The 27920-nt window shown below is 41.9% G+C and overlaps 1 protein-coding gene across 1 annotated transcript in view; it reads right to left on the bottom strand.

Annotated features, from left to right (window-relative positions):
- The window catches only part of RYR3 (ryanodine receptor 3), a 342229-nt gene that overhangs the window by 194785 nt on the left and 119524 nt on the right, over positions 1 to 27920 (bottom strand). Inside the window, 7 exon segments of the mRNA XM_069492266.1 lie at positions 172 to 319; positions 1715 to 1874; positions 3466 to 3549; positions 5096 to 5199; positions 6650 to 6754; positions 10893 to 11109; positions 21441 to 21633. Of these exon segments, the coding sequence (XP_069348367.1) occupies positions 172 to 319; positions 1715 to 1874; positions 3466 to 3549; positions 5096 to 5199; positions 6650 to 6754; positions 10893 to 11109; positions 21441 to 21633 (1011 nt within the window).

Raw genomic sequence — 27920 nt, 5'->3', positions numbered from 1 at the left:
TTATATCAAACATGGTCCCATTACTTTTGTTAAAAAAAAGAAAGATAGGCTGTTTAGTTTAGTGCTCCTCAGCACCAATACTATTAATAATAGTACAAGTTAGACCTGTTTAAATTTAGCATTTGCCAGTTAAGTAAATTGGGGCCAGAATGAACAATCTCAACTCATTACCTAGTTCTTGGTCTGATGGCTCAATATTATACCCGTAACCAACAAATGTGCGCACAGCTTCACGCAGGCTGTCCCTGTTTGACTTCTTGGTACGCTCATCTAGTAATGCATATGGCACCAGACGGGGGTTCCTTTTGTTCTTCAAATCCTATGTGAAGCAGAGAAAAGAGCTGCTGAGAAAACACATTTCAGCCTCACTGTAGCTCGCCCCACTCACGCACTCCCAGCAACAGTCCCGGCTTCCTGGCTGGCTCTTACCGGGCTGTTACTCTTTCCCCAGGGCCTTCGTATTTAGCAGTGTACATATTTGCCACTTCTGTTCAGGGTTAAATGAGTATAAGTGGAAAAATTTTACTAATGCTCAAAGCTAGGATTAAAAACACATTTTAATCACACCAGCCTGTGAATAAAATGAAGCATCACGAAATTGGTTTAGGAACCTCCATTCCCAAGGCAAGGCGATGGGGATTTGCATAACTATTCCCCTGTGGAAAATCATGCCGTGATTTAAGCTGTTATAGCCTTCTCACAGCAGCTTCTTAACAAATCTTCACAGAGACACATCAGAAAAGGTGGCAGAGCCACACTGGGTCCATATCATTGGGGAAGGCACACATTTGTAGTAGAGTCCTTCTCGGCTCCTTGGAAGGGACTAACAAGACAATAAGGACAACTACAGTGATGAGTCTCCTGAACTTAGATGAATAACATGCTCTTCTGAACCATCTCACTCCCACACTCCCCATGGTTTCCACAGTGGTATTCTTCCTGGCTTCCAGACGTGCAGTTTTGGAGGCTCAGGCATGAATTAACTCATGTGCACACAGCACCACCCCCCATCCCCCGCCCCGAACTTCCCTGATACTAACCCTATCACTGGTGATTGTTAAGATGAGGGAAGCGTTTCAAGGAAAGAGGCGTGCCAGGTGGGTTGGTGCTGAACCCTGCCTCTGAACTCTGCCTAACTCCTTCCTGTGCTCTGGCTCTCTGGCTGCCTCCTGCTCAAGCCAAGAACTCTGCCCAGGAATCCTTGGTCCAGTGGACTGAAGCAAGGGGGCACAGGCTTCTGGGCAGGCCGTTTGTCCCTCTGCTGGGCTAGCTTTCCCTCCTTATCACGGTCTCTGGTAGATACGTGGGGCCATCCCAGAAAAACTGCTGATCTGTGACGTTGATTTGGGTGAGCCTTACCTTGACCTTGGAGAGTGGCATGAAAGCTCAACTCTTTACAGTGCAAGCAACAAAACAAGATAAGATACAGCTCATGGGTACATAAGCAAGGCAACACATATCATGAGTGAGTCAAGACTAACAAAAGGAAAGCCTATCCCTTTCTGAAAAATTGGAATTATGCCTGGAGTCAGTGTCACTGTGACCATTACAAATGGTCCAGCCCCATGATTTCATAAATAAGGAACACAGCGTAGTGTGACAGAGCACAAGGGCAACCGCCACCTTCTGATCTTATACCTGCCAAAGCAAAGTGGCACTTTGAGGGACAAACATCTTTTAATTTCTCCAGCACTCCTGACCCCGCACTTCTTACCTGTTGAATGCCATAGGTCCACCCTTGTTTTATTCTGTCTTTTGCCCAAACATTGTGTGCATTTTCTGCAAGCTTATCCACTAAAATTTCTTGAGGAGGTAAGAGCTTCACATCAGACAAGTCCAAAGGGGCTGGTTTATAGCCATTGGACATCATGTAGCTGCAAGTAAATACAAAATACATATTTTGAACAGATGTCTATGGCTCCCCCACTGTAGATTTTAGACCAGTAGCACAGGGTAAGAATACCATGTAAATGAGCTTTCACTCGCAGGTTCCACGCTAGCTGAACAGATAGCTCAGCTCTATTTCAAGTCTATAGATGAAGTCCCTAATCTACCATTCTTCCTGCCAACGTATGTAATTTCAAAGGAAACCATCAGAGAAAGTAGATGGTCAGTGAAATCCATCCTATTTCTAAGAAAACTCATGTGCCCTACACATAATGGGCATACTCAGAACACTGCAGCACTTCCAGAAGCTCCTTTGTCTCACTTAAAAAACACAAGAAGTCAAAACCAAATAGGCAAGGATAAGACCTTGAGTTAATGTTTTCTTATAAATCGGCACATAGTAATCAGTCTTAGAAAACTTTTACTTTCAAAATTAAAAAAAAAATCAAACCATGATGTCAGGGAATGAGTGAGCTTGAAGTGACCTTAGAAGTTAGCTGTCCAGTCCAGGAGTCCCAGCCTCAAGTGCCTGTGACTTGATGGATAATGTGAAGATGTGTAGGAGCTCATTCTGAGTCCAGGTAGATACATCGTGTGAGTGGAGGAGACAGGGGCACATTGTGGAGTGAGTCTCAGGAGAGCAGCTCATCACAGCTGTGTGGGAAGGTGAGTTCAGAGGCACCTATGGCCCCAGAGCCATTGACTGCCCAGACCAGGGGCAGAACCTAAATATGATGACTCACAGACCAGGGCTCATCCTACCCAGGGACCTCCAAGCAGCATGAGACGCAGGGTCTACTGTAGGTAGGCAAAAGATATTGTCTCGTGCCCACCTTCTCAGGATGCCTGTCCTTGGGCAGAGTCAACACGCACTGACCCCAGCAGTCTGCCCTTCTGCTGCTGCCTGTCAGGTGTGCTTCTCTGGGTACCAGGAGTAGCCTGTGAGAGCGGAGCTTGGGAGTTTAAGACGAAAGAAGGGGAAGATGAGCATCTGATGAAAGCTGGCACCACCTGGCTCCTTAGTAATGATGACACCTGTGTGTGAATGCGTGCACACCCCAGGCTGGCACGTGTGAGAGTGAGCAAGGGAGCCAGTGGCTGCGCCACTGAGCAAGTGTCTGAATGTGGGAGGACGTGTGACCCTGTCTGAATGAAGGAGGTGGGAGGGAAAGTAGGGCACAGGCAAATCTAGGGGACCAAATTAAGTCTTGGCAGAGACACCCATTCCATAAAGAGTTTATAAGGCTGGCCCAGGGCCAGAGGAGGAGCAACTCTTTGCTATGGCTGCAAACCATTTTCAAGCGCTTGTGCCGACTAGCTATTCTTACAGACAAAAGACAGTACACCCATCTGAGGTCTGGGTAGAGGAGCAAAAAGAGAGAAAACCCTCAAATACTTCTCTTTCAGCAGACTTCTCTCTGAGGGTTTCAGTGTCCTCTAAGTACCTGGGGGAGCCACCCGAGCCGGTGCCAGAAGCATGTGGGCTGATATCTGCCTTGCTATGTGAGGCTCCCACCCTCTCAGTTAAAAAATTCAGGCTGAAGCATTAAAGCCTTGAACCATTTAAAAATCACCTACTTTTTGGGCAGTTTGACCTTCTTGAGATCTTCCTCAGCGGCCGGATTGACGTGAGCAATGTGGCACCCCAGGGCCAGGAGGGTTCTGTGACACGACAGAGGGAGAAGACGAAGGTCAACTGCAAGGCAAAGGACAGCAAGAACCCTAACCCATGTCTGAGCTGGTGGAAATAGACAATGGCTGTTCATTTGGACCAGGAATCAGCAAACTTTCTCTGTAAAGGGCCAGAGAGTAAGTGTTTTGGGCTTTGTGGGCCACACCTCTCTGCTGTAACTATAACTTTGTCATCACAGGGCAAATGCAGCCACAGGCCGTACACAAGCCAACAAGCTCAGCTTTGTTATAATGAACATTTATTTACAAAAATGGGTAGCTGGTCTGATTGTCCCATGGGCCATAATTTGCCAGCTCCTGATTTAGATGATAGCAAGTGTAAGAATACGAAAGAGAAGTTTGTTAACTGCTCCTCTTAGACACATTTTCCAATTTATAAATTTGCACAAGAATTGTATGCTGCCTCTAATTCCATGAACAGATAGGATTCTAATATCCAATCCACAGGTTGGCAAATATTTACTACATAATACCTGTATACTGCTGTGAGCTGTGCCTAACACCATGAGCTACAAAGCTGTATCCTCAAGAAGCACCACTGTAATTGAAGATATTCACGTATGTGAACCTATGAGACAAGGTACCTTCCAGAGCATTGTTATACCAACAAAAGCACAATGTCAAGGTGTTCTGTACCAACAACTAGAGAACAGGGAAATATAAAGATGAGAGGACAGATAACAAGCTCCCAAAGAATTCAAAAATGGGGGATACCAACTTGGGCTATAAAAGTTACAGTCTAAATTGGGCCCATAGGTAAGATAATGGAGAAGTTAAAAGTTGTTTTATGTGAAAGGCTTCCACAGTGGAGGTACAAGAGTGAAGGATACTTCATTCTCCACGACGGCTCAGAAGTGTCCATGCTGATTAAGTCGGGAGCCCATGCTAATGGCCCCAGGGCCATGCACCAGATAACCAGGGACAGCCGCTGTGCTCCGGGGCCCCTGAAGTTCTTCAAGTTAGCCAGCTCATAAGTGCCCTCAAACACCAGCTATGCCTCCTGCTCTGAGGCCGTAAGCCCCTCAACTGCTCCAGCTCACTGTTACCCCAACCCTGGGTGACACCCTGTGTGGCCCCAACTTGGCATCCTTCTCTCCTTTAGAGCTGTAAGCAATAGAATTCTGCCCTTCTTCTTTAAAAAAAATTAATTTTAGTGAATTGATTATGTTTCCTCTTGGTTTTTAGAAATGTCTTATCTTTTTCCATTGATTTAATGTGAACTACAAAAGGCACTTGGTCCTTTGATTCTAAGTTTCTTTTCTTTCTTTTCTGCCTCCTACCTTTTTCCTGTCCCTAGCAAACAGCAAATGGTTTCTAAAGCAATATATATACTAAGCAATAATGGTTGATGGGTTATTCACTATGCTAAATCCTCTTGTGACATGAATAAGCACCACCCCTTTCAGTTTATCAGAATGTGCCATGCTTTCAGGCAAGGTACATACCTTTGCAGTTTAGTTAGAATGCATTAAATTATCTACTCACTATTTAGTCCAACTTCAACTCAAACACTCACTTTAAGGTTTCAGTTGACATTTGCAAGTTATAATTCTTCTCAGTTTCGGGGAGTTTTGAAAACTCCACAAGGCAAGGGTGTTGTCTTTTGTTGTCATCTCGTATCTAGGTGACAACATAAGAAAGAATGGGATTTAAGTTTTGACAGCTGGCACTGCATTAGAACACAGAAAAGAACACACTTTGAAACATGGCCCAGGCAATCCGTATCAGGCAAGGCGAAGACAGCAACTTGCTGATAGGCAAATAGATGATCTTCTCTTTAGCAAATGATATGGTACAGTTGCCAACTTGCCAACGGCTTGTGATCTGTGGATTTATTTCTAGACAGGTGTCTGTATTTAGAGTATACTTTCTCAGGGAAGCAATTTTGCATATGGTAGCCATGCTCCTGCTTGTCCCAAACTCCTGTAACCATAATGCTACTGAAGGGTAGCATTCTTTAGCACATAAAGGACTACAGGATCTGGACCAGTGCTGGCCAATAAAACATAAAGTCAGCCACAAATGTGAACCACAGTTGTAATGTCAAATTTTCTAGAGAATACATTAGAAAGGCAAAAAGAAGAGGGTGAAATTAATAATAATGTATTTTATTTAACCTATTAAATGTTAAATGTCATTTTAATAAGTAATCAATATAAGAAATTATTTATGAGACATTTTATATATATTTTTTACACTAAGTCTTCAAAATCCAGTGTGTATTTTACACTTACAGCACATCTCAATCTAGACTAGTCACACTCTGAGCGCTCAGCAGCCACACATGGCTTGTGGCTTTGTCTTGGACAGTGCAGATCCAGACATCAGCTAATTTGTTCATTCATTCAACAAATATTCGTTGAGTACCTATACTACATGCTAGGCGCCGAGCTCGACGTCAGAAGTTCAATGGTGAACCCATTCTTATATGGCGAGAATGTTTTATGGTAACTACATAAATACGTAACTGTTGGAGTGCAGGGACCTCTTCTGTAACTGAGCCAGAATGTGTGTCATTTGAGAGTGTCGGGGTCACAGGAAGCTTCAGAACTCACCTATCCTTCTGCCCTCAGACATGACCTTACACAAATCACAGGACACAGTCAATTTACATCATCTTTGAAAAATGCTTTCTAGTGAAAGAGATTCCCTAACCTCCTCTGGGTATCCATTAATCTTAGCGATACATCTGAAAACCATATTAAATGATTTCTGATTCAAAACAATCCACTTTTCACCACCCAGGCAGGGAGGACAACTTTTTCTAAATGGTAGATGTGAGTTCTGAAGGAGGTACTGCACAATGACTGCACTGGGTATTTCCCAAACAAAGGAGAGCAGTATTTGGGAGTAAGAAGGGAGATGAGTGATGGACCCCTGGTTCTGTCTGTGAAGAGCTGGTGTCCTCGGGGCTCCTGACTATTGAATGCAGCAAAGCTGGACAGGTGGCAGGAAGCAGGACATGAGCCGTGGCTTACGAGGTCCCCATGCTCACTCAAGCCTTTGAAGAACCCTTCCAGGCAGCGAGGCAAGCCAACCCTCCGCCCCAGCCAGCCATGCACACGCATACCTTGCCGAAAGTCCAGCCGAACTCTATCTTATTCATTCCCCAGAGCTCGTGGATGTTTTCAGCCAGTCTGTCTCGGATCTTCTCTAGGTGAGGTGGCAAAACAACCTAAAGGAAAAGAAGCAGGTGAAAAGCCAAAACTATAAGAATCAATCGTATTGAAATATATTATGAAATGGACAGGGTCGGGTGCCCCATTTGAAGTCACTGGCATGTGCCTCAGGAAGGGCTGCACCATTCTGACGTCACCCTACTTGACTCTGTGTGTCCAGCCCTCTGCTTCCCTCCGTGGCTTCCTCTGTGCTCCTCGCTGCTTCTCTGCATCCCCCTTAGTCTTCTCTGTGGGTATCTGCGTCGCATGCTCTTCACATGGGATGCTTCCTTCGCCTCGTTTCCTCTCACTCCACACTCTCTCCTTGGGAGACTCCACCGCCTGCCCCTATAGATGGTCTCTCCCAGGTCAGGGCATCTCTAGCCATGGTCTCTCCTGAAGTTTGGACCCACAATTCCAACTGCCTACAGGATTTTTCCATTAAAGTGAGTTCAATATGTTATTCAGAGCTGAATTTCTTATTTTTCCTTCAAACCTTTTTTCTCTTCTTGTTGCATGGTGCCAACATCATTTCCCTCTCCTTTGGCACTTACTGCCGCACCCCCTCCCGCCCCCGCCACATAATCAGTCATGAAATGTTTATTTCCTAAGTGTCTTTCTGAAGGATCTTCTCCTCTCTATCACTCCACCTCATTATCTCCTCCCTGGACCACGGCCAGACACTCCTAAACAGCCTCCTCAACTCCCCACTGATCTATCCTCCACACTGCAGCCAGAGGGATGAGTCTCCAAGAACAAAAATCACGTCAAGACACTCTCTTCCTGAGTTTCGTCCCCCTAGCATTCCTTGATACTCCCAAGAGAAGACTAGATGTATTAACCTAGAATATAGCGCTCCTCTTTAGTTCTCTCATCACAAACTCCACAAACACATCCTTTTCAAACTTCTTGAAATTCTCCCAAAAGATCGCATGGTTTCACAGTCCTGTGGCCTTGCAAGTGCAACCTTTACCCTCATTAATACTCCCTACAATGACCATCATACACACACACACCCTTCCTCACCACCTGGAAAACACTCCCAATATTTACCCTTCTGAATTTAGTTCAAATGTCACCACCTTTGAGAAGTCTCCCCTGATTACTTCCCAGGGAGAATTTCTCTGTGCTTTCCCAGTTTGTTGCTTCTCTCTCTTTATAGAGGTCATCAACTAGGGACCAAAGCTTTTTCTTTTTCCCTCCTATTTTCTTCTTTATTTTTATTTTCATGTTTATTAGTTGACAACCCATAGGAAATGGGAGATTTAATACAAAAATCCAGGTTCCTAGTTTCTCTTGACCACTTGGAAGGTGGCTAACTCTGGACACACACTTTTACGTGACAACTGTCAGCCGGAGCTGAGAACTCACCATTCGCTTTAGGAAGACAGTGTGCTAGATCTTTCTCACTTCTGCGTCACCCGCCCAGCCCTCGCGATTCCTGCTCTATTACAATGGTTATTGGTGTTTCCACTATTAAAATTCTACTATTTTAAAAAATTCCATTTTGGGGGGCGGTGTAGCATACCCACGGGGAAAAGTATTGTTTTGTAGAAAAAGCATATCAAGTCAGTGATGTGTAAGATCATAGAGAAAAGCAGCAATAAAATATTCAAAATATGTGTTATAGCCACTATTTGCCTTTTAATTAAAGACTCTTTTTTTTTTTAAATCAACTTAACCTAATTATTAAAAAGTCAAAGTTAATACAGTCATCCCTCTGTATCCACAGAGGATTGGTTCTAGGACCCTTCCCCCATATCAAAATCTGCAGATGCTAGTCTCTTATATAAAATGGTAACCTATACACATTCTCCCATAAACTTTAAATAATCTCTAGGTTACTTATAATACCAATGTAAATGCTGTGTATTTTTTTCTGAATATTTTCTGTCTGTGGTTGGTCGAATCCATGGACGTGGAATCCACAGACAGAGGGACAACTGTAAGTGGCATGATCTGATAACAAGCAAAATGGGGAAATTATCAGCAAACAAGTTACAACTGTTTTGGATTTCATGGATTAACTAAGAGCAGGGAGAATGGAGAGTTGACTGTAGATCTTACATTGAACTTCTCCTTTGACAATAATTTCACAGAATGATAGATTCTAAAACATTACGAGGTCTCATTCAAGATAATAAATTGTAACTTTCCAATGAAAACTTCCCTATTTTTGATTTCCCAACAATATTTCCCCAGTTCCAGGGTCTATCCAAATTCAGCTTTAGGTCCAGACGTCAAAGTCCTTCTGGCTTGTGGATTTATCTCTGCTGTTTGGTTTCCAGATCTTCAATTCTGCATGTTTATAGAACTCTTCTCTTTCTTGGGTCAGCCCTTTCTCTCCTCCCCATCAAAACTTTCTCTCATTCTTTTGAACTCTTTTTGAGGCCAGCTTCTTCTAGGAAGCCTTGTCTGAGTCATGCACATATTTCTGATTACTGAGCAAGGAAAGGAAGCCCGACAGGAGTCACACTCATGTTCCTGCTCTCTCCCTGTTCAGGCACTAGCAGCCTTGTGTCCATGGAGAAGCTCCATCAGTCTTTGGCCCTCAAGCTTGTCTATGAAGGGGTCCAAAATATGCCACGTGGCATAAGGATTATTTTGAACCAAAGACATTTGAAAAGCAACTGATACAGGGAGGGGCTTTGTCTGAACTCCCCTTATCTGCCTAAAAGAAAAGCCTCCCAAAAGAATTCAACTGTTCCTCCCCAGGGAAGATTGACTCTTATCAGCAGAGAAAAGATGGCACCACACTTGAACAGCCCATGTCACAAAACCATCATATCTCCCATCTATCCCCCTAAGGACACACATATTTTCTCATAGTGCCCATCTCCTTGTTCCCTTTAGCTATTAAGATAGTATATAAGCTCCAAATGTTAACCTCCTCCCTGAGTCACTTTCTTTATGAATTCTATACTAATATCTGATTTTTTTCTCTTGCCAATTGGTCAGAGTTGAGTTTGGAGGTCCCCAGTTACAGAACCTAGGAGAGTAAAAGCGAAATTTTTCCTCCCCAATTTCTAGACTCTACAGAAACCAGACTATCAAATTTTTAGGATCACTTCTAGCTTGCAAACTCTTCCCAGTTTCTTATCAATATTATCAACACCCCCAAGATTCACAGTGCTGTGCTAGGCTCTGTGAAGCAGGCAGAGAAGAGCTGTAGTTTCTATTCTATGGAGATTCACAATCACTGGCTACAGGAGGGAAGAAAGGAAACTCATGAACACACACACACAGATGAATAATAGGGTCATCAAATATTTTGGGAAAATACATGCTAGAGACATCTTAAAGGCTGAAAGAGCTATATTAGTACATACTATTAACCTCAAGTGCCTTAGAGGCAAGGTTCCTTTTCATTTATTTTCTTTAACATCTAGAATAGTGATTCAAATAGCCCTGGGGTATAGAAAATGCTGAAAGCTGTTTCATGCCCCTTGTCGTACCATGTAAATATGTTTCTCTCAAAATACAGACCCTGGAAAGAAAAAGAAAATGTCCATTTACCACACTTCCAAAGGCCTCCATGCTATTCCCTGTTTCTTTCACTTTTATTTTCAACTCTTCTCCTACATGCTCCTTATCTTCCAAGCATCCAGCCATATGAGAATATTCACTACCACCTGTTCCAACTTTGTGTTTCTACTTTTAGGCCCTTATTTATTCCATTCCTTTTATATTAGCCATGGATGCCCTTTCCATTTAAGCTTATTAAAGGCTCTGACTGAACTGTACCCTCTCTATACAGATTTCTAGAAACATTCTAGCCTAAAGGATATGTCCAGCATTTACTTGTGCATACTGTTCATTTTGCCCTTATTATATTTGGCCTTAAAAAAATAATACATTTGATTCTTATGTCCTTATCTTGGTTGTAAATTCCCAGAGAATACTGAAACATTTCTTTCTATCAGTCACAGAGTACAGTGCATGGAGCAGGAGCTCAACATGTTCACTGATGGAGACATCCTTAAAGAACTGAAGCTATGCATATGGCAGAAACACGAACATAACAGTTGTTTGTATTTCACAATGATGCTATAGAACGTATGGTAAGAATGGTTCAAAGTCAAGACAGAAAGAAGGAGGATTCAGCTGCATTACATCATCGAAATGGATTGCCTGTCATTGGCAACTTGAACCCACCTGACTGGTGTCTATGGGGCAGGGGATGAAGGAGGCTTGGGAGAGGAACTGGGTGGTGCCCAGCAGATCTCTGACCCCGTCAGCATCACGCTTATATTCTTTGACAGGCTCCAGTCTCATTTTCTCTTTTGGAAGTAAGGCTTCATAGCAAGGGGCGTAGCCAGAGGGAGGCAGGAACTTAAATTCTCCATGACGTCCACCCATCAGGAAACGTACCCTGTGTCATTTGAAGAGAGCAGAAACAAAGAGGTCAAAAAACACCCCAGCCCAAATAAATGAAAATTAAAGATCAGTCCTCATCTCTCTCACCTCAAGAATTATTTTTTTGGGAAGTGACTGATTTCAGATTCAGCACAGCAAACATCCTAAAGTATGTATCAAAGCCATGAAGAGATAAGTGTAAAGGCATGATCTTCAGCTAACCCGTATCAGCAAAGTCCCCGAAAACTTATTTATATATAAAATTAGTAGGTTTTTAAAACGAAGTTTATCTTTTCTCTAGTAGGGAAATAATTACCATAGATATTGGTACAGTATTGAAAAGAGTAACAGTGATAATGAGATTATTCTCTGTAAAGATCATATACAAATTACACCATGTGACCTTCAAGACTTTCTACTTGAGGGAGATTATCCACACATCAATTAAAGAAAACATGATGTAACCATCTGGAGAAAATAGGAAATTCTTAAGATTCAGGCAAAAAGATTACCACCACAGTATTAAATGCCAATGGTGCCTGGCTGGTAATATTATTTAATAGAAATGATACACTGCAGTTCCCCAAAGCAGCCATATGAGGGCGACTGTGAGGCGGCAGCCATGGCTGCATAGGAGGGGATGGGCATCGAAGTGTTTGCTCCCTAAGAGGACTTCCTCAGGGGCACTGTCTCCCTGATAGCACCGAGGCCAGAAACCCAGGCCCACACCAGCAGTGCCCACTGGGACTTCCCAAGGCAGGGGAAAGAACACTTATGGGCTCACAGCAATGGCAGGCAGGCTCTAATTACCAACACATAGAAGTCATTCAGTATTTTAATTCATTCTGCCTGAAAGTCAGCCTCTTACATACAGGTTAGCTCAGGGTTAGGATTAGACCCCAAAGTTCCCCCTGCAAGGAGGAGAGAGTGAAAACTAACTATTTCAAAATGACACTTCACTTGATCCCAGGTTTGTAATCAGAAAAATAGCTTTTACAAATCAACTACAACCGTGTTATATAGATGGGAAAATATGACCCCAGTTTTAAGCAATTAAACCATGGCAAGACATGTAGCCCTGCAAGTTCAATAATAATTGCACACAAGAAAAATCAATATACACATAGTGTCTGCACTCAACATTCATTCCCCACCCCCTCCATTTACCAAATATTTACTGAGCCCATATAACTTGCACTTATCTTTGTGCTAGGGATTTAACAATGAACAAAGTACACAGCGTCCCTGGTGCCACAGAGCATGCATTTTAGAGGACAGATACGCATAATTCCTGACTGGACACCTGATGAGGTCATGAAGAGGGAGATGTGCAGCAGCTCAGGGAATCGCTCCTAGAGATGGTGCCAAGGAAGGCCTCTCTGAAGAGCAGACATGGGAGCTAACCTTGAGGGCTAATGAGGTACCAATGAGTTCAAGATCTGGAAGAAGAGATCCAGGTAGAGCAGAGGTCCCCAAACTTTTTAACAGCAGGGACCGGTTTTGTGGAAGACGGTTTTTTCATGGACCGCGCCGGGGGTCGGATAGGGTGGGCGGCTGCCTTGGCTCCACCTCAGATCACCGGGAGTTGGATTCTCATGTGGGGCGCGCAACATGGTTCCCTCGCACGCGCAGTTTGCAGCGGGTTTTCACTCCTATGAGGATCTAATGCCACTGCCGATCTGACAGGTGGGCAGGGCTCGGGCAGTCATGCGAGTGACGGGGAGCGGCTGTGGGTGCAGGTGGGGCTTTGCTGCCAACCCTGGCCTCAAAGGCACCGAGGTGGCGAAGAGCTTGGCTGGATAGACAGGGGGGTGATGTGGGTGAGAACACCATGAGCCCAGGGAGGAGGAAGGTGAGGCGAGTTGGTGGTGGTGGGGAGAGCAGGTCTTCAGGCAGGGACCGTGAGCCCTGGCAAGGAGTTAGGATTTTATTCTGAGAGGGAGGCTGCTGATGGGTATTAAGGTGAGGAAATACAAGATTCTTCTCCCTGCCCTATGTAGATAGGTCTGGGGACCGATTAGGAGAGTCTTGAAATAGTCACAGGGAGACAAGAGTGGGAAGAACAAAATAGCCAGATCTGAGTTTTGTTTTGAAATCAGGACTGTTAGGAATTGCTGACGAATTGGGTGTATGTGTGGATGGGGGATGAGGTATATGGAGGAAGTTTACAATTTAGCGAAGCTCTCACAGCAAGACCATTCGGGTAGGGCAGGCTCACAAGAGAATCTGTGTTGGCTGCATTTTGGAACAACAGAATAAAAATCTCTCCACGTAAGAGATGCTAAGGTTCCCCTGCTTCCCAATAAAGCTGTTTGTGTTATCCAAATTAATTATAGAAATCATATGAAACCTCCCATTTCCCCATTTTAAGGTACTAAACAATAATGATATAGAATTAGAACCACAATCGTCCCTTGTGAATGTTCCTACATTAAGTGTTATGTAATAGGGCACGATCTATGTGTATTAAGAATTTGAACAATGACATTAAAACAAAATTGAATCATTAGCCTGCAGTGTTACTAATTTAGTGAAACTTCAGGAAATAATGACTAAGCCTTAAAATTATTTTTTGAGAACTTCCCAATTCAATTGCAACATAACAGATTGTGTTACTGACATATTGAAGCCATGGGATAAAACTGGATCTTTTTGAGCAAATAATTAGTGTGGGAGATTTTCTGCCTCTCTTCTCATGGAGCATTTTTCCTGTGAGAAGCTGAATGCCTAGGAGCTTGTACAGCAAGTGTATTGTTACAAACTAGCATATGGATTCCAAGAGCAAGTAAATGGTCTTTTACGAGGACTTCATTATTCATGAGCTCTCTTGCCGGTTGTTTAGTTTCAAAATTTCTTATATTTTAAAATCTGCTGGATAGATAACAAATCAAGAAAGGTGGAGTTCCATATAGCACTTAATGAGAATAATGCTTTCTGTTTTTATATTCAGTTATTAAAAGGAGAGTGATAATTTGGTTATACATCTTAATCTCATCTCCTCTAATGGCCACAAAAACTGCAATGAAAAATTAACACAGGCAGAAATCAATGCTTCGTGCTTACTAAAGCTTTGGTCTTCAAACATCTTCACACTGTGCTTAAGTGGGTGGAAGTAAAGGTCCTGGATTTTTGCTTCGGAAGTCCTGCCAGGTAAGAGCCCCTGTTCCCCCAGTATGCAGGACCGTACAGGAACTGATCCCAGGCATGCCCACCATCTGTGTCCCCTTCCCTCACTGCGCATGAACAACCTGCCCAGACTCTGTGGGAAGGGATCCGACAAACTGCCACCAATATTGGTGGTCCCCCTCATAACTTGCCCTGGGAGATTCAGATTGATGAGGTCAAAGGAAATAACTAGGAATAAAATTGAAGTTTGAAAGAAACAACCAAAAGGAGGAAATATTAGTCATACCTGAAACTCACTTTAATTCTTTGAGTATATAAAAGTGGGCTCCCTTCTGTCTCAGAATTTTGGCAGAGGTCCCAAAGGTAGACCTATGAATCCGTAATTCAGAGGATGCCAAATATTTTCACATCCTAATGGGAGGTGCTGGGTTAACTATGCAGGATGTAGTAGAAAACTGTGAAGCCAGGTCTATCAGCCTTAGCACACTGCATACTTCCAGACAGTTAAGGGAAGAGGTTGTTCGTTTGGAGAGAACTGTCAGGGAGAAAGGGAAGGGTGTTCTTGCCATCCAGAGTCGAATGATGAGGGTTTCAAGAAACCACTCAGAAGTTTGATAAATGTCCCCTGGAGTTTAGTGAGGAACACAAGTGCCGGGTGACAGAGCAGAGAGCGTGAGAAAGGGCTGTATGGGAAAGAGTTGCCTTTCTGCTCAGGGTGAGGCCAAGGACGTGCTCCCTGGAGGGTCAGATACAGGCTCCAGGAATGAGCCCACTGCTGGCCATCTTGAAAGGGGCTCTGCCCAGAAAGGCCAATGACTGAGCAGAGGTCGGAAACCCAGGTTCTGGGGCAGGGTGGCAGTGGGACGGGACACAAAGCCAGGTTTGGAGTAAGCCAGGGGGAGAAGCCAACAGAAGTGGTAAGGCTTGTGTCAAAAGAACTGTGGTAGGAGGCTCCCAGCCTGATGCTTACCGAGAAAACAACAAAGGGTCCCAGAAGAGAGAGAGGCAGCCATTGTGCAATCGCTGCATAAAGGCTTGATGATGTCACATGACAACAGCACTCACTCTGTAGAACATGCTCATCCCCCAGTCGTGGCTCCCTAGGGGCTCAACGCTAGAGGGGTCTGCAACAGGACTGGCTGACCTGGGAGAAGGCGGACCAATGAAGAGAAGCAGCTGACCTCATACTGCAGGCCCAGGTTAGGGCAGGGCTCAAACCGTAAACTGAATACAAATCTGAATTTTATATTCAAATAGATAGAACTTTTAAATTACTGACAAGATTGTTCGTGTTCCATAAAGCAGCAGTAAAAGCAAAAAGACCTAGCTGAGACCTTCTGTAGGGCCGGAAGTCCAGAGCATGGCTTTGCAGGGGTGGAAGAAGAAACAATAAAGTTACACTTATCTAGTCTACTTCTCTCAATAAATCTGTTATCTGACACATAGTGTGTATCTTTTAAATCCTTTGCTTCATTTACAAATGAGAAATGTCCTATTAGAACGTAAACCTCTCTTCTCTACGTGTTTTCTTCCCTGCTCCTTGAGTTCCCCTGTATCTCCCAGCATCCCCAAAATGTTAAATTTAAAATAAAAAAAGAGAATTTAAAAATTGAGTTCATTAAAATTAGTTCTTCTTTATCCTCAGATTTTTCTCTACATTAATGGATTTTAAAAATCAATTTCATTAATCAATTTAATCTCTGCCACTAAAGCCCTTACATTATCTTCTGGGGTTCTTCCTAGAACTCAGATGTACCATCAGCTCTCAAAGTTTTTTTCTTCCTGAAGTATTTACAGTAAGCCACTGTGTCCTTAGATTCCTTCATCTCAGAACTAAGCAATAGCTTCAGTAATAGTTGCCTGGGGGTAGTGAAATTTTAGGATACGTAAAGGAAATTTTTATACACTTGATTAATTGTGAAAACACAGGCCAAATTATATTAAAAATCCCTGCCAGCGTTTTCAATTTCATCTTTTGAGATGTATTTTTGCTTGCTAATTTGCAGAAGAGATGGGAATACCTATTGCAAATCCCGGATTCAAATGACTGACCCATGAATAAAACATATGGTAAAAATCACGCCAAAGCTTTGCTGTGGTCAAAAAGGGTGACTAGTTTTCCTTTCACTGGTCTATAATGTTATTATTCAGAGCTTACTAGCAAACATGTAAAATAAGTTTAGTCTTACTAGATGTTTCATCACTCTCTTCTGCTATTGAATTCTTCCCAGACAGCTGGGATAATGTTCCAGAGAAGAAAAGGATACAAGCTGTTAGAGGAGCAAGAATTAGCAAGCTTTGGCTGACCTGAATTCAACTCATAAGTCATGATTCATAATTGCATCTTTAGTCTGTAGCACTAAGACTGGAGAACAATCTGAGTTATGGACATTCCCACATTCATATTTCTTTTGGGCTAGTGTTTGATGAAAGCCCAGGGCAATTCAGCCAGCACTCATCATGTTCCCCCACAGAAGTATATTTATCTCGGCAATAATTTCCACAGCATTGACCACAGCAAGCTGGAAATAGCTAAGCTGTTGGTTACCTGAATTTTAGCCAAGTCTGGTGGATACCAACAGAACGCAAACAGCAACCACAAATACCAGCCGTCTTTGGGTATGGTTGTTCTTATAAATTAGAAAGAGTTGGCAAAAGAATAATGGAAAGTGATTAAGTAGGTCTATGGGGAGTTTATAATTATAAAATATATTCTACTACAGTGATTAATTCATCAATTTTCTGTAAAACAAAAAGTAGCACCAAAATTTCACTATATACTGTGGTTTCTGTATAATGTTCTCTCTGTGATTCACACCAGTATGCCATTTGTGGGGGTGGTGGTGAGACCATCTTTTAATAAGAGCCTCCTGGCATCTAAGTAACTCAACCGTTTGGGTGGGCTCCAAGGTACATATGCCTCATCCCAAAGTCTATCCTATAATGAATAGGGCTGCTAAACTGAGGACCTATAGCACTACTGCACTAGTAATACTGCCCATAAACAAACCACATTGAGAAGAAAACTATGGAGGCACATTCATAACAGAAAAGAGAGCATGGCATATTGATCTGTGGGTTTTGTCAGTAGTTACTCATGCTGCCTGTGACTTCACTGTGGGTAAATCTAATTGAAAAAGATTTTCGCTCTTCATGTGGCTTTGCTCGTTGATGACAGCAGGCAGGGATATTCTAACCAGGTATTATTAACAACACAGTTTGTAAGCATAACAATAATTATTCTAAAAAATTTCAAGATTAGGACCTCATGGGGTATGTGAATGAGAAATCTAATTTAAAAGACACAAAGAAGTTAAAAAAAAATATGAGAAACAATTCTAAATGCTTCTATGCTGGGAGAAGAGAGGAATTTCTCTTTAGATGGGCATAGTACCTTGCATCTTGCTGGAAGAGATGCTATAAAGCCAGGCAAGTGTTCTGCAGTATTGGATGAAACAATAACTTTTCAGTTTTATCATTAAATACATTGCTTTTCAATTAGACACTTTAATTAACTTGGAATTACTATCCTAGTTTCTCTTTCTAGCTTTTTGTACAACTGAACCAAAGTAGGACAGAGAAGAACTGCTGGGTCTCAGCACTACATCGTACTTTACCAGTTTTCGTAGCACTGGTATATCAATCTCATTTGTTCAAAAATGAAAATAAACCAGTTGGCTACTTCTCAACACAGGACCGATGCTGACCCTGCCTAAGAACATCACGTGATAAGCTAGATGCATTGCAGGCCCTGTGACTCCACCTCTCTTGGAATCATAACAGACCGTGAGACCTGAAGAAAGGACATGTCAGAGCTGATAGTTTTCTGAGAGACAGGAAGCTTGAGTGACTTCAAGCCCCCCAGCACTGCTCTCCAGCCTACCACCTGTTCAATAGCTACAAGCAAAAGGCTCTCAGATCTAAGCTGTTGATTCTTCAAGTCAATACACCTGGATCTTTCAGTTTCTTAAATGCTCTCAGCAGTTGTGCCTTATAAATGGTTAGTCATCTCATTTTTCTCATCTCACAAGCACTCAGAAGGCTGCATGAACTGCTGACCTAGACACAAGGTGCTAGACGTGTCTTCTACATGTGGATACCTTTAAGTCACCTATTAATATTTCCTTACCTGCTAGCTGTAGTTCTTCGTCAAGAGAGGATTCCAAAAAAATCCTCCTGTGCCCCAACCTCCCCCCACAAAAAATCGCAGACACAAAAATCCTATCTCAATGCTCTGAAGGAGACTGGAAGTGATTAGGAATCATTATGCAGCATGTGAGAGCAGATGTGCTGTTCTCTAGACACAAGACATGCAGACAAGGCCATTAGCCTGCAGACTGGAGAGGACCCTCCTTCAAAGATCTGAATTCACATAAGTAAGTTTTCTCAGATGAGATGCTGGGGGGAGTAGGTGTACTCTCTTTGAAAATAAGCAAACACCAGCGAGTGGGGCATGGTCTAAACAAATAAAAATGGGAAGAGCACTAATGATGGGTGACCAAGGCCACCAACTACCCAGGCAAATGCCGTCCTAAGAACTGACTGCTCAGAGTGACCTCATTTCTCCAGAGGAGGCACTAAGTCAAAGGGCAGATGGCTCTAACGCTGTTATACTGTATTTAGATTTCTACTCATTTTCTCTATTCCACTGAATGTGGTGGGGAAGAGGTGCCATGGGGCTTATACTATGTTTTCCCGTGCAAAAGGGTCCTCCCTCTCCTTCTCCCTCCCCAGGAGGGCCTTTGTTCCAATCAACTTTCTCTGTGCTTACAGTGCCTCTGCCTTTCAATAGCACTCCTGTTTTCTACAGGCTCTGTAGGGATAGCAAGGAAGCCTGTGAGACCACATTTAAAAAGAGAGAACTTGGATGAAATATTCTCAGCACAGAGAAACACAGGTAAAGAATTCTCAGCTCTTAGAATCTAGTGTCTGGGGCTGAAGGTTCCCTGGTTTCAATCTGTGAGGAACAGATTTTCAACCCTAGTAAAGCTTTGTTATAGTGGCTCTCCACTTGTTGCAAGAACCTCAAATAATATCAATGCTTAATTTCAGTAAGTTATATCCATTTCAATATATTATATCCCTGTAAATATGCATGTGTATATATACAAACATATACCCCTATCTATCTCAAATTCCAAAGGTTGAGTATCACCTCCAAAAGATAATTTTTTATTCCTGAATAGTTTATTTAATTGAAACAGAACACAATTTTTATCCTCCTTTGGAAAATAAATGAATATCTTGGTTTATCAATCTACATGAGGTGCTGAGGCCTACTACAGTGGTTTCATTCTGAAAATCCCATCACTTAGACTTGGAGCTCTGAGATGGTTTATTTGTGGTCCCAGATAAAAGCTCCTGCTCTTCACAATTCTCCTCCTTCCATGGCTCTTTCCAATAGCTTCTATGGACACTAGAATGATTCTAACTATGTCAACTCCGGTCTCCTATTTGACGGGCTGTAATCTCTTTACGACACAGGGATGGAGATTGGCTAAGAAAATTTTGGAAAGAAGGGTTATTGTGAGGTCTTGCCATATAGACATTAAAATGGATAAAGCTAAAATAATTAAAACAGCATCCAACTGGTGCAAGGAAAGAGGTGCACAGCAATGAACGTAACAACTGGCAACAGTACATAGAAAAGCAGCATGCACAGGACAAGCCTAGTCTATTTAAAAAATTTATTTAATTTTTTACACACTGTAGGTATTCAAGATAAGCCCAATTTAATGTAAAATACTTAAATATGTATAGAAAAATGTAATGTGATTGTCTCTGGGTGGTATTATTATGAGTTCTCGGTATTTTCTTTGACTTACATTACTTTTGTAAAAGGGAAGAGGAAAAAAACCAAAAGAAACAGGAAAAAGACTAAGTGTAAAAAGGTAAATCACAAAGTGGGAGAAGTATTTTAAACCAATAGGAAAATAGTTTAACAGCCTTAATATATTTAAAAAATTGTCCATAAAATTAATGTTAGAAAGGCTGAGAACACAAAAATAGCAAAATTATTGGGTTGAAAATATATATAAGACTAATAAGCATAACAATGCTTTATCACATTAAAATCAAAGAAATAAACTCTAAGATATGGTTTTATTGAATTAGCAATGATTAAAAATAATAGCAGTAAAAGTTAAGATCCAGTCAGTTGGACATTCCCATATGTTGCTTTAAATGATATTACAGGCCCAAATACTTGATCTGAAAGCTTTGGAGATTGCTTTAGACTTCATAATTCTTTAGTGTTTGAAAAAGAAAGAAGGCTCACCTAGCAAATATTGAGTACAACCTTCAGCCAGGTGAGGGGCAGTACACCATAATCAAACACATTAATATTTCCTCAGTTAAACATACATTCACAAGAAGTTGAATAAATGAAAGACTAAAAGTAGCCTCATTTCTGTTGAGGACAGTTTTGCCACAAAACGAGTTCACATGAGATTTTGCTGCAAAATGAGTTATGAACAAATCTATAGTTTTCAGAGCTTCTTAGATTTTGGAATTGTTGATAAGGAATTCTGAACTATTCATACGATCTTCCTGAAAATCAATTTGGCCACATATTTATAAATTTAAACTTTAAAGCATTCAGACATTTTGACCTACTTCTAAGAGGAACAAAATAGAAATGCAGAAAAAGAGTTATGTTGAAAGATGTTGGTAGTCATTTTGTTTATAGCAACGAAAATGGAATTGGCATGAAAATATAACAACAAAATAGTGGCTATATTATGAGACAGCCAAATACAGGGATATTATGTAGCCATAACAATCATTTTGAGGATACTTAATGACTCAGGAAAAGGCTCATTACTTACTGTTGAGTGATAAATAATTAAGACACAAAACTTCATGCTCAGTGTGATTCCAATTAAAAAATACACATACATTTGTAGAAAAAAGACTTAAAGAAAAACATGCCAAAATATTAATAGATCATAGCTAAATATTAGATTAACAGGTAATTTTTATATGACTTATCTTATCAATCTTACTATTTATCTGAGTACGTAACATACCCCCTGGCAGGAGGTTCAGCAAGTGGAGATGGAGCCAAAGACTGGCTGGCTCTCGCCCTTGCACCATCACTGCCTTGGAGGAGTCTGGCTCACGATGCTGAACGCTGAAGGAGACTGCTGGCTCCTTGGCTCACTGTGGGGGTGGTGGGGTGGGGTAATGGCTACTCTCCATGAAATCACAGGCATCACTTACTTGACACCTGCTGAAAAGCTCATCACAGGGAAGAAGAGCCCATCTGTGTTGAAGTTCTCAAACATCCCCTGCACGGGCTGCCCGTTGATGCGGAAAGAGATGCTGGGCACTCCGAGGTCAAGGCAGCAGCTAACCACATCATCTGATTTCAGGAGGTGCTGGTTGATGGAGGCCACGGCTCTGGGTATCCGCCCTGGTGAGGAAGGAACAGGAAGAAGGCTGTGGGACTCTGGAGGCACTTACTAGGCTGGAGGCGAGGCTCAGAGGCCACCAGTGCAGGTGGGCAGGTGTGACGGGCACATAGGAGGTCTGGATGGGGTACTGCATTTGAAATGCAACTTTTCTCTCCCTGTGTGAGAGGAGCAATGAGAAATGATTTCCTACACTGGCAAGCAGGCAGACACCATGCCTGAGATGAGATGCGTCTCAGAGGAAACTCTCAAACTGCTCAATCAATGGATGCTGGTCTGATGTCTGAAGTAATAAAAGACTGCTTCCGCTAGGTATAGGTCCTCTGGCATAGGGGTGCTTAGCCATAGGCGCCCCTGTTGTCTTCTATTCCCTCAAGAGATAAGGCTACCCTAGCATTGCCAACAGGAGCCGTCAAAGTGAAGAATGGCAAGGCCATCCAGCCATTAAGCTGTGTAGCATAGTTTGCTTGTTTGTTTTAAAGAACTTTATTATTTCAGATAAATAGGGAAATACATCATCAGTTATACTCTGTGTTGATTAAAACATTTTTTTCATATCTCTTTCATAAGATGGTTTATCATTTCCTGACCTAAAGTGGTGAGAAATTCACCTCTCTGCTTTTCTATCTCATATCATCCCATTGGGTTACATTTCTACGGGAAGAGAGCAATAAAGGGGCAGAAGTTATTAATAGATATTAAAATCGGGTTTCAGGCAAAAGATAAAAAGATGTTTATTTTTTTAGAGGTCTCACTTTGTCACCCAGGCTGGACTGCAGTGGCATGATCATAGCTCACTGTAACCTTGAACTCCTGGGTTTAAGTTATCCTCCCTGGCTCAGCTTCCCAAGTAGCTGGGACTACAGGTGCATATCACTATGCCTGGCTAATTTAAAAAAAAAAAAATTTGTAGAGATGAGGTCTATGTTGCCCAGACTGCTCTCCAACTCCTGGCCTCAAGGGATCTTCCCACTAGGCCTCCGAAAGTGCTGGGATTATAGGCATGAGCCACCATGCTCAGCTGGTTCTTGATTATACAAGTAATATGTGTTCATTATAAATGTCCATCATTTATACAGAAAAGCATAAAAAAAGAAAAAACATAATTCCAAAGCATGCTCCCAGTCACACACACTTTTTATCCACATTAAGATATTGTAGGTTTTACAGTTTTCTACTAATGATATCAAAAATATTTTATTATAAAGTAATATATTAGAAATTTGATTTTAAGCGCTTCATAGTATTATGAAAAGGTAATTATTTTAAAAGTTCCCTCCTGATGGATATGTGAGTTACTCACAAATTTTGTACTGTATCTTTGCTACATATTTCTAATCTCAATTTAGAACTCTTAATGTTTTTAGTGGTTACTGCTATTGTAGTACAGGTTGAGCATCCCTAATCTGATAATCTAAAATCTAAATGCTCCAAAATACAAAATATTTTGAGTGTTGACATGATGCCACAAGTGAAAAATTCCACATGTGATGGGTACAGTCAAACTTTGTTTCATGCATGAAGTTATTAAAAATATTGTATAAAATTATCTTCAGGCTATTTATATAAGGTGTATATGAAATATAATGAATTTCGTGTTTAGACTTGGCTCCCATCCCCAAGATACCTCATTACATATATACAAATATTCCCAAATCTGAAAAAATCTGAAATCCAAAACACTTCTGGTCCCAAGCATTTTGGATAAGGGATACTCAACCCGTAATAGATTCTAAACTAAGTAGTGGATTTTAAAATAGTGAAACTAGTAGACTTTCCTTAATAAAAAAAAATTAGGTAGCCCTCTCTATTTTGGGTGATTGATGAAGTCATATTGTATTCCCTCCCACCCTTCCACAAATAGTACTGAGGTTCCACTCTGGTCCAGATCCTATTCCTGGGCTGAGGATCAAAGACAGAAAGCCCATCTCCTGCCCTTAATCAGTCCATAGTCTGGTGGGAAATGGACATTCAAATAAAATATTAATACAATACAGAACAATAGACGTTGGAATGAAGGTGTGCACGTGTTGCCTTCTAGAGACAGAGGAAGGTGCCAAGTCTGCCTGGGCGCATGGGACAAGTGGAGACCTGGAGAATGAAAGGCGCACTAGATAAGAGAGAGGAAAGGGCAAAAGGAGAGTATGACACTTTTGCAGAACTGCTAGAGTTGGGCAAGGCTGGCAGGCAGGGTCTGATGACGGAGATGCAGAGGGGCAGTAGAGCTGGGCAGGAGCGTCGCACTCAGACCACCAGCACCGCGAGGGTGTGCTGTACACATACTCAGAGCACGTTGGCAAATGAGTCTGGGGTGCCCTGAGTCTCTGTTTTCATGACTTTAATATTGATACCTTGCTTCACCACTGAGAAAGAGGAACAAGTTCCTCACTGTAGGACCTATAGTCAAAATTATTTAAAAACAAAACATAACCGAGCCAGAGTTGAAGAGTGTGCACGTTTGACAGCTGTTAAATTTCTCCATTTGAGGAGCCTAGTACGCCTAGCTCACTGTACAGAGCTTAGCTCTCTCAGGTCCCAGGACCTTTTCTTCCTTCTGCTCATGTCTGTGATGAGAGGAATCTGTGATATTAAAATTCAGCACAACTTGCTGTAATTGTCTCACTTAAGATTTATTTTCCCATTAAAAACAATCTTTCCTGCATAAAATTTTTTTGATTAGTTTAACTTCTGGAGATTATCACTGTAGTTATTTGAACACATTCTAACAGATTCTGTGAATTTGGGGACACTAGGAAATAATGAGATGTTACACTGGACAATTACCTTTAAAAGTATTCAGATATTTTGCTGGATAAAAATACAATTATAAGGCTCTTTATCTTTCTAAGGATGATATAAACTAGGGCAAAACTGCCAGTGTTGAGTTGTGATGCCAGCGTCTTCTCTCTCCATCCTCTCTTCTACACTGGCCTGAGCCTTGGCCACCAAAGACAAAGACCAGCTTTCGTGGGGGATGCTCCTCATCTACAGCAGTGTTCTGATGCCATCACAAGCGAGTTCTGCACTTTATTTAGCCTTTAATACATCATAGCTGCCAAGCTCCTTCCAGAGGAATGATGACTGGGAGAATCTCTCCTGTCTGGGTCACTCTCTCCATTCAAAATCACCACCAGGAAGAGCAATTATGCCCTTGTGGTAAATGACTCTGCCTTTTGCGGCCCCTGTTCTGAGAGACTGGGCTCCAAAAAGAAGCTTCCTTTAGAACACTTGCTAAGATCATTTACAGGCAAATTGAAATCATAGGCTAAGCCTACTTTTCAAGCACATACAGTAAAGAACATAGAGTTGGGGCTAATATTATCTAGAAACTAAAGGGAAACTGTTGATAATTGCTGTATATGAAGTATATACTTAGGAAGTGCTTAGAGCAATGCAATGGGAAGACAATTTGAACAAAAGAGCTCATTTCATATAACCCTGGGGGCTTTCCAGGCTCCAGATGAGTAGGAAGCGTCCTATATCCCCCATTTAAATGGATCCTTCTGACTGATCTGTAATGAGGTAGCACAAGGGACCTTGGAGTCACAAAGGACTGAGTTCAAACATGAACTCTTTACCTGCTATATAAACCTGGGCCTGTGATTTTACTAGAGGCTTAGCTTCTCCATCTGTAAAATGGGCACAGTGATGTCCACCGTGATGCTGGAAAGAGAGAGTTGTTCTCAAGGTACCATTATTATTCCTAAGATTTTGATAATACAAATGAATGCTGTCCTGTGTACCACTCAAGAGGCAGTATACTGTAGAGGTTAAGTGAAATTTCTAGAACCAAACTGCCTGGGCTTGAGTCCTGGCACTGTCACTTACTAGCTGTGTGACCTTGGACCAGTAACTTACCTTTGCAGACTCAAGTTTCCTCATCTGTCAAAGGAGAAGAATAATAGTGTCTACCTTATAGGGTTGCTGTGGGTTTTGAATGAATTATTCCATATAGAGTGATTAGAAGAGTGTCTGACACATTGTAACCCACAGCAAATGCTATCATTATTGTTTTTGTTTTTGTAACTCCAAAAACCTTAATTATTAAGCTAACAGTAAATATCTTGCCAGGAATATTATATCTTCTGTAATATTAGAAAAAAATGTGGAAAGAGCATTGAGGGCTGAATCCAAAAAGTGATTTAAAATCTACTCTCTTTATTGATAGCACTAAAAATGTACACTTTCAAGTATGTTTAATGCATTTTACCCTTTTTGATCAACCAACAGAAATGTGATGTTATAGAACAAAAAAGCAAACTTTGTTTCAGAGACTTTGTCTAAGAGCAGCCTCAATTGCTTTTTAAGATATTAGGAACTCAGAGTAACCCTGGAGACCATTCACTGAGAGAGGCTGGTGGTTATTGCCTCTGAAAAAGAATAGAAATGTCTTTAGAGGCTCTGGCCTATCTGAAGGGCCCAGGAAACTTGGAAAGACCATTCCAAACACAGCATTTTAAGATTAAAAAAAGGCCACTTAATTATACACTGCATGTCTTCAAATTAAGCTAAGATATATTACTGCGGGATTCAGTCTGGTCTGATGAGTAACGTAGGCAACTGGAAATGTGAGGCTTGGCATTTCCACAGGCCCAGGCACTGCAGAGTTTGGCATTACACAGGTATTCAGGCATTTGCAATGAGAGGGGATCCAAAGACTTAGAGATGTTGCTATTCCACAGCTACCCCTCGCACCTTCTCCACACGGCATTGGGGTTGGGAGGGTCTGAGTCACAGTGCACTGTCTTTTCATAGACAAACCAGTGTGACACATCATGGTAGGGAGACAAATCAAGTCCCCTCGTGCAAATGTGACTGCAGAGCTAAATTATCTGGATGAGTTCATAGTCTTAACCAATCAGGAAATACAACTTTACTCCATTCATTCATGTCTGTATCACTCATCTCTTTGAAAGGTGAATTCTCTGCTTATTCCAACTCCGCAGGGAAAAGTGCTCAAAGGGATGGGGAGGTATGATTTCCTCATATGAAGCTGCCCCCTAGCCAGTGCCATACCGTGGGCTGCTCCGAGCTGAATTTGCTCCCAATGGCTATCCTGAAGGCCACGTGGGGGCTATGTTAGGGGAGGGAAAGTGATGCCATCACACAAAAAAGAGCCACTCCTCCAAAAGCAAAATCACAGTGGCTGAGCCAAGGCAGGATTCTGTAGGGAGGGTTGGGCAGAGTTGAAGAAGGGGATGTTTCCATAGCTGATGCCTTGAAAGTGACTTCAGAGGCTTCCATGGCTAAAAGGACCTATTAAGCCTGCCCTCCCCTACATAGAGAAAAAGCTCATTCGTACTTCCAGGATGTCACTTTGAAACTTCTTTTTATGTTTAGCATGGGTTCTTTATCCCCTTAGATGTTACTGCGGTAGCTCTAATGAGGCTACTCTCATGGTCTTGAATGAAGTACTCAGAACTCTGGATTTGGTCTTTTAGACTACGGTGGACTTCGTAGATAATAAGGGAAAGGAAATCATATTTACTGTGTGCCTAACGCATGTCAAAGACTTCATATTCCTTATTTATATTTCATAAAAGCCTTCTATTATCTTCATTTTATCTGAGGAAAATGAGTCTCTGAGAGGTTAAGTAACATGTCCAATGTCAAAAAAACCACTAAGTGGCAGAGTTAAGATTCAAACCCCGGCGTTAGTCCAAAGCCACGCTGTTTAGACTTTTTCCATTGACAAAGTGTTAGGGGCACTGTAATTCTTTCCCACTACAAAAAATCTATTGTACTTTAATAAGTATGTTAAAGACAAGTTCAACATTAATTTATGCACACAGATAACTTCAAGGTTAATGGACCTTGGCATCTAAATTTCAAGGAAAAGGAGGAGAATGGTCATGACCACTTTTCAATCTCTCTCCCTAACTACCCAGCATTCCCTCCTGCAGTAAGTTGGAGTGCCATTTCCACTTCATTTCTTCATTAGACATTACCCTTTTGTCAGACAGTCCAAAATTCACTGTTGTACTGGTGGGAGTCATTAACAGAAGCCTTATTTTTTCAGCTAGAACACACACTGACATATTTATTAATACCTACAGTGCCTTCTAGAAGATATATGTTCCTGTGTTCTAGTTGGAAAAGTCAGAATGATGCCAAGACCCAAGTAAGCTTTGGGTTTTAGTGAGAATGAAAGGTGTAAGTCTGGTAGACACTGGTTTCTTCACAGCTTATCAGATGCTGGAGATGGAAGGATAAAGTCCCTTGAATGTGCCTATATGACATTATATCACCAAGTGTGAGTAATGTTCAGAGAGCCACAATCAGCTTTTGT

The sequence above is a fragment of the Eulemur rufifrons genome, chromosome 2, assembly GCF_041146395.1.
Source record: "Eulemur rufifrons isolate Redbay chromosome 2, OSU_ERuf_1, whole genome shotgun sequence".
Taxonomy (NCBI): domain Eukaryota; kingdom Metazoa; phylum Chordata; class Mammalia; order Primates; family Lemuridae; genus Eulemur; species Eulemur rufifrons.
Note: the sequence above shows the minus strand (reverse complement) of the source record. Positions and strands in the feature narration are given on the sequence as shown.